We start from the raw sequence: 12,794 nt of genomic DNA, 5'->3' as shown, positions 1-12,794 counted from the left end.
TTCATTAGCTCTCTCTCAGTAGTTCCTCTATTTTTTTTTCCCTAAGCCATTTGTCCAAGATTTGAGTTGTCAAGATTCCCCAGAAGGCAAACCCTAAGCCAGGAATCCACCATTCATGACAGTAAGCAGACTAGGAATTAATCAAGAATTTTTTTTCAGATTTTTCTTGTCAAATTTTTTCATTTGTTTATAGTAGCTATTCTGAGTTCTTCTGTTCCTAAATGCCATCCTATGTCTGTCAGGAATTGGAGGCTGGGAGTAGAGCTCAGTGGCAGAGCACTTGACTAACATGTCCAAGGCCCTGAGTATGAGCTTCATCACAACTAAACAAACAAAAAAGAATACTGAGCTTATAAAGATGGGCTAGTGGTTAAGAGCACTTCCTGTGTAAGCATGAGGGCCTGAGAAGGCCTGAGAGACTGGTCAAGTTCAATCCTCAGGACCCACATAAACAGCTGGGTGTGGCCATATACATATAACCCCAGTTCCATAGGGGTGCAGAGACCTGAGAATTACTAGAGCCTGTAAAAGAAACAGCAAGCTCTGGGATCAGTTAGACTCCAGCTCAAATAAGAATGGGTGGAAAAGTGATGGAGTGAGACACCTGACACTCTGCTCCAGCCATTGCAGGCAAGTGCACCGTGCGCCCTGCTATAGTTGAGCACACAGGACACTGCATGAGCACATTCATGTGCATACATCACACCAAACACACACACACACACACACACACACACACACACACACACACACACACACAGGGGATTGGATTGTGCCCTCCACCTCCCCTCCCCAAAATACATGAAAGTCCTAAATCCCAGACCCATGAGAGGGAATTTATTTGGAAATAGACATAATTAGTTAAGATAAAATTTACGTGTGGTAGCTCAAACCTGTAATCGCAACACTTTAGAGGCTGAGACAGAAGGACTGCCTTAAGTCCCATAGTGAGTTACAAGCCAGGCTAGTTTACAGGGTAAAACCATGATTCAAAAAGAATAAAAATGAGAGCTGGAGAGATAGCTTAATGGTTAAGGTGCCTGCCTATAAAGCCAAAGGACCTAGGTTCAATTCCCCAGGAGTCATGTAAGCAAGATGTACAAGGTGGTACATGCATCTGGAGTTCATTTGCTGTGGCTAGATGCCCTAGTGTGCTGGCACACTCTCTCTCTCACTGTCTCTTTCTCTCTCAAATAAATAAAAATAACATATTTTTTAAAATATCAGCCCTATTTTTAAAAATTAAAAAGAATAAAAAGAGGGACTGGAGAGATGGCTTAGAGGTTAAGGCACTTGCCTGCGAAGCCAAATGACCCAGGTTAGATTCTCCAGGACTCACATAAGCCACATGCACAAGGTGGTACATGCATCTGGAGTTCATTTGCAGTGGCGGAAGGCCCTGGCACTCCCATTCTCTCTTTATCTGCTGTTTTTTCTCTCTCTCTCTCAAATACATAAAAATAAAGTAAAAAGATGGGCTAAAGAGATGGCTCAGTAGCACTTTTCTTGCAAAGCCTAAAGGACTGGATTCAATTTCCCAGTACCTACATAAAGCCAGATGCACAAAGTGGCACATGCATCTGGAGTTCATTTGCAGTGGCAGGACCTTCTGACATACCTATACTCACTCTCTCTCACTCAAATAAAAAATATGGTTTTTAAAAAGTGAAAAGATGAAGCCTGGTATAGTGGCACATGCCTATAATCCAAGCTCTTGGGAGCTGGAAGCAAGAGGATCAGAAAATCAACTCCAGCCTCAATTACAGAGACAGTCTTAGGCTAGGCTAGGCTAGGCTAGAGAAAACCCTGTATCCAAAAACTCAATGAAGGCGTGGTGGTACAGGCCTTTAATCCCAGCATTCGGGAGGCAGAGGTAGGAGGATTGCCATGAGTTCAAGGCTACCCTGAGATAACATAGTGAATTCTAGGTTAGCCTGGGCTAGAATGAGACCCTACCTGGAAAAACCAAAAAAAAAAAAAAAATCACATCATACTGGCATAGGATGGGACTTCAATCCAATATGATTATCATCCCTACAAAAGAAACATAGATACATGAGAAGGTCATGCAATGACAGAGGCAGAAAACCACCATAATCCAAGAAGTTGCAAAGATACTTTCCTAAAATTTGAGAGGGAACAAGGCCCTAGTGACCTCTTTATGTAAGAACCAGAGTGGGATGGAGAGATGACTTAGTGGTTAAGGCTCTTGCCTACAATGCCTAAGGACCCAGGTTCAAGTCCCCAGAAACCACATAAGCACAAGTGGCACATGTGTATGGAGTATGTTTGCAGTGGCTAGAGGCCCTGGTGCACCCATTATTTCTTTTACTCTCTCTCATAAATAAATAAATAAAAATAAGAACCAAAGCCTCCAAACTGTGAAACAAATGTCTGGGGTATTTAAGCCAACCCATTTGTGGTATAGCAATCCCAATAAAGTAAGATAGTGATCAATAACATAATTCAGACTGGTGGGAAACCCTCTTGGACAAACTAAGAAACAAGCACCTTAGTGGATTACATGATTACAAATAATTAATATACATAAATATTAATTTCATATATCAAATAATATGTCAGTCTTTATCTAAAAGGAAGATGTTACCTAACATCTATATGACATGAACTACCTGTCTATGCCTATCTATGAACACAGAACTTTTCTTCCACTGAAACTAGCTGGTTGTATTTGAACAGTAGACAATCTTTAGGTATACACATACCTGGAACATTTGCATCTTCACCTCCATGGATGTCTTCCCAACCCAACTAACATGGCCTGTGAGCTTAATGTCCTGTTCTGGGCTTAAGCTCTGCTTACACATATCTGAAAAACAAGCACACACACACAAAAAGAGTACATCCAAACCATACTAAAAAGTGGACAATTTCACTTGAAAAGTTGCATATTCTACATTTTTATCTCCAAAACTAAAATAATTTTAATATACAAAAGAAATTTGTATGTCTTTTTGAGAACTGTAGACAATGAATAGAATACAAAAAAAGAAATCATGCAAACCTTTCTACCTAATTATATTAATATATTACTATACTGCAGCTAACTATTTTCATATATGCATTAAAATTCCCCAAAGGAAAGGATTTCCTCCAAGCTCAATAATACCGTGTAATTATTAAAAAATACATATATATATATTTTTTGGTTTTTCGAGGTAGGGTCTCACTCTAGCCCAGGATGATATGGAATTCACTATGGAGTCTCAGGGTGGCCTCGAACTCACGGCAATCCTCCTACCTCTGCCTCCCAAGTGCTGGGATTAAAGGCGTGCGCCACCACGCCCAGCTTTCAAAAATCTTTTTTGAAGCTTAGGAAGACTTTATTAGATTATAGGTAAAAATTAAAAAAAGAAGTAATGCCACACTCTTGCCCAAAAGAGGAGGCAGGAGAGGGCTCCAGAAAATAGATCTACCTAGAGATCTAGATTGGGGTCTTTTCAAAATTATGAGAAGGAAAGACGGCAAAGCTCCTGCAAAATAAGAGGGGTCCCGAGTGAACAATCCCTACTTTAATTATTAAAAGTTCTAAGTGTGCATAGAAGCTGATATTGCTTACCAATCTTGTCCACCAGGGCTGTAACTATCGATAAAGGAGACATCTTGAGAGAAGGATTTTTGGTGTGCATGTAGCAAACAAGAACTGTAGGAAACCGGGAAAGCATAAATAATGGAAAAGCAGAATTATTTCTTTTTTTTTAAATTTTTGTTTTGTTTGTTGAGGCAGGGTCTCATTCTAGCTTAGGGTGACCTGGAACTCACTCTGTAGCCTGGGCTGGTCTGGAACTCATGCCAATCCTCCTTCCTCATCTTCCCAAGCTCTGGGGTTATCTTATTTATTTATTTATTTATTTATTTATTTATTTATTTATTTATTTATTTGAGAGAGGGAGGGAGAAAAAGGGAGAGAGAAAAAAAGAATGAGCACACCAGGGCCTCCAGCCACTGCAAATGAACTCCTGAAGCCACCTTGGTACATCTGGTTTTATGTGGGTACTGCGGAATCAAACCCGGTCCTTTGGCTTTGCAGGCAATCACCTTAACAGCTAAGCCGTCTCTCCAGCCATAAGTACTAGGATTGTAGATGTGTGCCACCACATCCAGCTGTTGAACAATTTTCATACATGTTGACAATTTTCATACATGTACATAGTGTATTTTGATCATAAACTCCTTTCATTACCTTTTCTTGTCCCCTTCCCCTATATTTTATAACATATACAATTTTCTCCCTGAAATTCATAAAATAATCATCTCATTTTAAAGATAAACCCCTAGTAGTCTAGAAGTGATCTGCTTCTAGGATCAAATACTTCTATTCTGGTTCATCGAGACAGAGTCTCTTACTACAGCCTAGACTGGTCTGGAACTCACTACATATCCCTCAAATTCATGTCAACCCTCCTACCTCAATCTCCTTAGTACTGGGATTACAAGTGTGAACCATGATGCCTAGAAAAGAGATAAAGAAAGACCTCATATGTACGCCAATCTGCTTTCAGACTTGTAATCCTCTTGCCTTAATCTCTTAAGTAATGGGATTGCAGGCAAACACTACAACACCAGGCATCTAAGACTTTTAAAAACAGAATAGATCTGAGGATACTCTGCTCTGATTGCTCCCTCAATTTTAGATTTAGTGAAGAATCTAAACCCCAAAGCCCAGATGCATGGCTTGTCACCACTCCATGGAAATGTACATAGTGCCTAAATCAGAATAAAAAGACAAGAGCCAGGCGTGGCGGCGCACACCTTTAATCCCAGCACTCGGGAGGTAGAGGTAGGAGGATCACTGTGAGTTCAAGGCCACCCTGAGACTCCATAGTGAATTCCAGGTCAGCCTGAGCTAGAGTGAGATCCTACCTCTAAAAACAAAAACACACACAAAAAAAAATACAAGATCTAAGACAAGTCTAGCAGTATTAGGCAAACACAGATCACAAGGACTCAGCTAAAGGTAAGAAACCCCATTTAAATTTTTTTCTGGGGATGGCATGGTGGTGTATACCTTTATTCCCAGCATTGGGGAAGCAGAGGTTTGCCATGAGTTCGAGGCCACCCTGAGACTACATAGTGAATTCCAGGTCAGACTGGGCTAGAGCGAGACCCTACCTCGAAAAATAAAAACAAAACAAAAAAAACAAATATTTCTGGGGCTGGGGTAATGGCCCAGTGGTTAATGACACTTTCTCTACAAGCATGCCAACCAGAGCTCAGCTCACCAGCACCCATGGAAAGCTGGATACAAAGTGGCACACACACCTATGGCAATGGGAGGCATTCAGGAGAATTTTGAAGCTTGTGGACCAATATGTCTGGCCTTTCCAGTGGCAAACAACAGTAAGAGAGACCCTGTCTCAAACAAAGTAGAAGAGGACTGACAAAATGAGGTTGTCTTCTGACAACATGTGTACTATGGCATGCACTTGTGCACATGCACATACACAAATAATAACAAATTTTTAAAATCAGGGCTGGAGAGATTGCTTAGTGGTTAAGATGCTTGCCTACAAAGCATAGGGACCCAGGTTTGACTCCCCAGAACCCATGTAAGCCAGACACACAGGTGATGCATGCGTATAAGGTGGCACATGCATCTGGAGTTCCACTGCAATGGCTAGAGGCCCTCGTGTGCCAATTCTTTCTCTCTCTCTAATAAAAAAAAAATCTGAAAAAAAAACACATTTTAAGCCTTGCAAGGAGGAGAGAAATAGTTTATCAGGTAATAGTGCTTGCCACATAAGCATAAGGTCCTGGGACCACCACAGTTTGATTCCCTAGCACCCACATAAAAGCTGGGCATGCTGGGTGTTGTGGCCCATGCTTTTAATCCCATTCGAAGCCAGCCTGAGAGTACATAGTAAATTCCAGAACAGCCTGGGCTACAGCAAAACCGTACCTCAAAAATAAATAAATAAATAAATAAAAAGTTGGGCATGGCCCCACCTATCGAATGCCAGTCCATGGGGGTGGAGACCACAGAATCACTGGTGAAAATGGAATTTCCAAGTGGAGTAAAAGACTGTCTCAAGAAAACACGTGGATAAGTGATAGAGGACACCTGACATTCTCTGGTCTCTGCACATGCATGCATGGGGTGCACACATCTGCATATACACATGAATGCACTACACACACATTACACACCATGCTACAATGCTCTAGACACACAAACATACACATGCAGGTGCACATGTGCAAAAAAGAAGAGAAAACCCTTCTAGTTCCCAGAAAAGAAATCATGTGGGTCTGACTTAGGGAAATAGTAGTAAAATGAAAAGATCCAAGGCCTAATAAGTAGACCTGACAAGGTTTGATTAAATGTAAGTTTCTAGCTTACATGAGTAAAATAAAAAGAAAAGAAAATATAGGAAGAATGGGCCATTTCCAATTTGTTGATATTTTTTTTTTTTGCAGTGCTGAGAATTCAAACCAGGGCTTAATGCATGCTTAAGTAGCACTCTACCTGTGATCTATAACTCCCGGCCAATAGGATGAATTTGAGAAGGCTAATGTAACAGCACTTCTAAATGAAGATAGCCAGCAGACAGGAGGACAAATTGATTAGAACTCAAGGAAGGAGGATGGCTTTATAAGTATTCAGTATACTGAGAGTAAGTGAAGACATTGAATATAAATGAGATTACTTATGCAGAATGTAAAAAGTTAATCCTCCCAAAAGGGCAGAAAATAAATGACATTTAATGGATACATAGGAAACAAGGAACCTACAAGAAAGACTGGGAAAAGCTTCTTGCATATTCTGATTATCAATGTCTTATGATGTTTTTAAATCAGTAAGTAAATGAGTGACCAAGCCAATTAGAGACTCTGCTCACTGTCTTGCTATGTCATTTCTGTGAACAAAATTTTGAATGTCAATGTATTTTTAACCTGGTGTACAAATTTTCAATAAAATATTAAATATAGACTGGTAAGAAGTTGCCAGAGAGGCAAGAGGAAATATGACCAGATACCAAAAATTAGTAGGAGAATATTAGAAATGACAAGGGGGGAGGGTCGAGTAACCTGTGGAAAGTATTCATCAAGTTGTGCAATGAGGGGACTGATAGTGAGTGAGGAAAGAGCACTTCCAATTGCACAGGGAAAAAAAAAGTCTGACAAATAACAGGTCAGACATAGGGGCAATGAGAGCAAATAACTTTTCTAATTCCTTCCAGAAAGTTAGCAATGAAGTACAAGAGGAAGGCAGTCTTTTCAGGATGTTATAATGAAAAAGGGTCTTTATTTTAAGATAGAGAACCTTGCCGGGTGTGGTGGCACACACCTTTAATCCCAGCACTTGGGAGGCAGAAGTAGGGGGATTGCTGTGAGTTTGAGGTCATCCTGAGACTACACAGTGAATCCCAGGGCAGCCCGAGCTTCAGCAAGACACTATCTTGAAAAACCAAAGAGAGAAACAGAATCTTAACATGTTCATAACTTGAGGGAAAGGTAAAGTTTGAAAAGGCTTGGGATATAAGGGAGGAAGCCTGCATGATACGAGTCCTTTGAAGAAATGGAAGGCATTGTAGAAAAAGAAGGGTAATGACAATGGAATTTGTGCAGGTAGGGCAGATAAGTAAATCAAAATAAGATATACATATGTACATGCACATGTAGTTTTTAAAAGAATTATTTAAAAATAAGAATTTTTTTTTTTGTTTTTCAAGGTAGGGTCTCAGTCTGACCCAGACTGACCTGGAATTCACTATGGAGTCTCAGGGTGGCCTTGAACTCATGGTGATCCTCCTACCTCTGCCTCCTGAGTGCTGGGATTAAAGGCGTGTGCCACCACGCCCGGCTTTAAAAATAAGAATTTTTAAGTAGGATCATTTACTCCAGAGGAAAAGGTAGCTAGGTGTAACCCTATCAGTGGGCTTATGATTATGCTTTATGTGCTATTAGGATCTTTCTTCAAATCCCTTCCAACAGGTCAGGTAGGAGCAAGCAAGGCAGGCTGTAGCAGCATATTGTGGCCCAAACAAGGGGAAGAGGGTTTCTGCCTGGGACAGTGGGCTAACAAAGGGTGCTGGAGCTCAAGCAAAGTGATGAGGACATTCATGCAGAAGGAGACAAAAGCAACATCTGTAGCCTGAACACAATGAAGAGAGTGACACCACAAGGATGGGACCTAATAATGGAGAATTAGAGTCCAACCAAGTGAGGGAAGAAGAGTGCTTGCTGTAAGGGCTTAGGGGTGGTGGTTCTGAAACTATTTACACACAGGGAACTTATCAAGTTAGTGAATATATTAAAGACAGTGGAGTCAACTGGAGAAGGAATGACAAATATGCAGTGTCAAGAGGTCTGTTCATATTCTCTCTCTTCCCCCTCTTAAATAAATAAAGCATTAAATAAAACAAAAGGGTTACTATTATGAAAGTCAAGGAAAGACCAAGGAATTATTTTTAATACTACTACTAAATACAGCCTGTGATTCTGTACTACACCCATCTGTAATAAAAGGCCATGGGTGAATGTTGAATAGGGCCCAAGGATTAGACAGTGTTAATTTCCTGATTTTGGTGGTTGTACTATGGTTATATATGAGAAAGTCCTTCTTCATAGAAAATATATACTAGAATATTTGGACAAGGTGTTGCCACCTGTCAGAAACTTACATAATTCAGGGAAAAAAAATCTTCATGTGGTCGTTGCAACTTTTAAGATTCTTTAAAAAAAAAATATCAGAAAGCTGGGGGCACAGCTCAGTGGTACAGCACACATTAGCAAGCTTTAGGACCTAGGTTCAATCCCCAGCACCCAAAACAGATTAAAAACAATTACTTATTCAGATTATTACTTCATTAAATAGAAAAGCATATCTGAAGCTGGAGAGATGGCTCAATAGCTAAAACACTTGCTGTGCAACCATGGGAGTATGATCCCCAGACCCCACAAAAACTGGATGCTAGGGCCAGGTGTGATGGCTCACCTTTAATCTCAGCACTCAGGAGCCTGAGGTAGGTGGATTTCTGAATTTGAGGCCAGCCTGGAGCTGCAGAGTGAGTTCCAGGTCAGCCTTACCTAGAGTGAGAACCTACCTCTAAAAAACAAAAATAAAGAAAAAAATAGGGCTGGAAGCCGACGTGGTGGCACTCGCCTTTAATCCCAGCACTCGGAAGGCAGAGGTAGCAGGATTGCTGTGAGTTCGAGGCTACCCTGAGACTCCATAGTGAATTCCAGGTCAGCCTGGGCTAGAGTGAAACCCTACCTCGAAAAACAAAAAAACAAAAAAAAAAAAAATAGGGCTGGAGAGAGGGCTTAGTGGTTAAGGAACTTGCCTGCAAAGCCTAAGGACCCAGGTTCAACTCCCCAGAACCCATGCCCATGTAAGCCAGATGTACACTATGGCACATGCATCTGGAGTTCACTTGCACTGGCTGGAGGCCCTGGTGCACCCATTCTCTTTCTCTCATTTCTCTCATAAACAATTAATTAATTAAATTTAATAAAAATAAAAAACCTGGATGCTATATAGCACTAGCATCTGTAATCCCAGCATGCACAGGGTGAGAAGGGAGCTGGAGACAGAGGACTGCCCTAAAGCTCATGAGCTAGGGCACCTGGAGAACCCAGTAATAAAAAAAAAAAGAAAAAAGCAAAAAAAAAAAAAAAGCCTAAAACAAGGTAGAAGGCAAGGAACAATACCTGAAGTTGTCCTCTGACCTCCACACGCGTGTGTACCTGAATTCACACACATGAACACTCCCCACACACATATCACACACACACATATGCCACATAAAAATCTATATTTACAAGAAAAAATTATGAAAATTTAAAGTGAAATGAAAATTTCTCTCTCTTTCTCTCTTTTGCTCCTTTCAAATACTCTCACATATGCAGGTTAAAAAACAAAAAATAGGCCCTTTCTAGTCACCGGATTCAATGTATGACTACAACGATGTATGAGAGGTACTAAAGTAATACCAGTACCTCCTAAGCTGTCGAGATCCTCAAGAATCCTGCCAAATCTGTGAAATAAAGCAAAAAGAGAATTACATTAAAACCATAATGTTCTCCCTTTAAAAGATAATTAATGCACTGTGGAATGAGAAAAATATTCTAAAATCGATTGTGGTTGTGCTGCACAAATTTTTTTGTTTGTTTGTTTGGCTGTTTTGAGTCAGGGTCTCACTCTAGTACAGACTGGCCTGGAATTTACTCTGTAGCCCAGGCTGACCTCAACTCGTGGCATTCCTCCTACTTCAGCCTCCCAAGTGCTAGAATTAAAAGTGTGCACCACCATGCCCGCTACAACTCTCTTAATATACTAAAAACTACAGGATGATACATTTTAAATAGATTATGGTATATGAATTATATCTCAAAGTGTTTCTTGTAAAAGGAAATAAAATAAAGACAAATAACGCAAGTGAAAATAGCACCATGTTACCTTACTGTGTTTTGAACAGTCAAGTACTTCTCTCGTAATTCAGGCTCACTGCCCAAAGGCAAGAGAACTTCAATTAAACTGTCCTTCATTTTCCTAGGTGGTAATGCTTTCTGTGACTTAGCCAAAAAAGTATGAAGTAACTTCCTTTCCTCCATTGCTTTCACATGGTCTCTGAGAAGAAAAGGTGAAGCTTCATAAAACATGAGTAGTGCTATCCCACGTTTCTATCAACTTCCCACCACAGGCCAGATAGATACCATCACAGGAAGAAAGGAGGGATGTGAACCTACCTCATCTTCTCCACCTTCCTCCCTTCCATTAACATGTTTCATGAACATGTCTGGTGACATTTTTTTTAGGTATGTAGATAAGAAGTATACACATAGAAGTGATAGATAAACCCAAATGGAGTGTATACTCAACTTGGTCAAAAGATTATTCACTCTACTGAGGAAATCCAAAACTCATCAAGGTGATGAGAAGAAGAGAAAACTCAGTGTTTAGCACTGGACAAGTCATCTCCGTCACATCTTCCAGGTCACACAGAACATTGCAGAGGAGGTGGCAGGAAGAATTAATGCTACTTTCACTGCTGGCCAGACAGAAGCTTCTCTATGGAGATAGTGGTAGACTGAGGAAATTCAAGATTCATCAAAGTGTTGAAAATAAGCTGCTGATAGCCCAACACTAAATGAGACATCTCTATCATGTTCTCCAAAGGTAAGAGAACACTGAGGAAGAAGAGGGTGGGAAGCAGTACTTTGGGACACTGGCATCCAGACATAAAGTGACCAGTGCACTCATGATCTCATGGTGGTTGTCTATAGCCCCACAAGACCTGTACAATACTGAAGCCATCAACATTTTGACACTGAGAATGAAAGAGCACAAAAGGAATGAGACATCAAAACAGAAGGACTACTTGGCAAGAGGGTGCTTAGTAGAAGAGAGGTAGGAGAGAGGGAACAAACCAGGGTAATGGGAGAGGAATACAATCACATTACAGTACATTCATTTGTAAGTAGTATCCTATAAGTCATCGATGATGGTGTTTCAATTATAACTGTATTATTAAATTACAAAAATATCTTAAGTCATATTTATCAATCTTTAAAGGTTTTTTTTTTTTTTTTTGAGGTAGGATCTCACTTTAGCCCAGACTGATCTGGAATCACTCTGTATCTCCTAGCTGGCTGAAAACTCACAGTGATCTTCCTACCTCAGCCTCTTCAGTGCTGGAATTAAAGGTGTGTACCACCACACCCCAGCCATATTTATCAATCTTTTAAAAATGTTTATTTACTGGGCTGGAGAGAGGGCTTAGTGGGTAAGGAGCTTGTTTACAAAGCCTGATGGCATGGGTTTGATTTCCCAGAACCCACATAAAGTTGCAGAAAGTAGTGCATGTGTCTGGAGTTTGTATGCAGTAGCAAGGAACCCTGGTACCCCTTCTAACTCTCTTTCTCCCTCTCTGACTTTTCCTTGCAAATAAATAAATAAGTAAATATTTTAAAAATGTTTATTTAGGGCTAGAGGGATGGCTTAATGTTAAGGAATCTGCCTGAAAAGCCAAAGGTCCCAGGTTCAATTCTCCAGGACCCACATTGGCCAGATGCACAAGGGGGAGAGGCGCACGCATTTGGAGTTCATTTGCAATGTCTGGAGACCCTGACGTACACATTCTCTCTCTCTCTCTTTTTCTCTCCCTCTCTCTCTCTCTTTCTTTCTCTGTCAAATAAATAAATAAATAAAATGTTTATTTACCCTGGACCTGTAGCTTAATGGTAGAACATTTGTCTAGTATGAGCAAGGCCCTTGGTTTATAGGATATTTGGAATCAAATTAAAAGTACAGAGAGCCAGTAAGTTAAAAAGGAGATATAAAGGGAAGAGAAAGGAATGGAGGACGGTACTTAATAGGTTGGTGTTGTATATATGTATGTACAATGATTGAGATGGGGAGGTAATATGATGGAGAATGGAATTTCAAAGGGGAAAGTGTGGGGAGGAGGGTATTATCATGGGATACTTTTTATAATCATGGAAAATGTTAATAAAAATTGTGAAAATAAAATAAAATAAAATGAATTTGAAAAAAAAAAAAGTACAGAGAGATGGACCCAAGCATATACAAATGGGAGAAAAAAAAAAAAAAAACAACGCATGGAGGCTAAGGACATAACTCACTCAATAGAGCATTCACCTAGCACATGTGAGGCCCAGGGTTCAATTCCAAGCATGAGAGGAAAGAGAAGACACAGAGAGGAGGAGAAAAACAGAGAGTGACAATTTTCAGATATTTTTTGTGTCCTGGTACATGCATTCTTTGCTTTCCTCCTACCCCTCTCTCTCGCTCTAAATTTCTATTTCTC

The 12,794-nt window shown here is 40.3% G+C and overlaps 1 protein-coding gene across 3 annotated transcripts in view; it reads right to left on the bottom strand.

Annotated features, from left to right (window-relative positions):
- The window catches only part of Acot9 (acyl-CoA thioesterase 9), a 69,052-nt gene that overhangs the window by 41,727 nt on the left and 14,531 nt on the right, over positions 1–12,794 (bottom strand). For all 3 annotated transcript variants that reach the window (XM_045140978.1, XM_045140979.1, XM_045140980.1), the window contains 4 exons: positions 10,424–10,594; positions 9,964–10,001; positions 3,581–3,664; positions 2,727–2,830 (listed from right to left, as the gene is read on the bottom strand). In XM_045140978.1, the coding sequence (XP_044996913.1) occupies positions 2,727–2,830; positions 3,581–3,664; positions 9,964–10,001; positions 10,424–10,594 (397 nt within the window). The remainder of the gene's footprint in view (positions 1–2,726; positions 2,831–3,580; positions 3,665–9,963; positions 10,002–10,423; positions 10,595–12,794) is intronic.

Source organism: Jaculus jaculus, chromosome X (assembly GCF_020740685.1).
Source record: "Jaculus jaculus isolate mJacJac1 chromosome X, mJacJac1.mat.Y.cur, whole genome shotgun sequence".
Lineage (NCBI taxonomy): Eukaryota > Metazoa > Chordata > Mammalia > Rodentia > Dipodidae > Jaculus > Jaculus jaculus.
The sequence above is the reverse complement of the archived record's forward strand: the minus strand, read 5'-3'. Positions and strand labels throughout refer to the sequence as shown.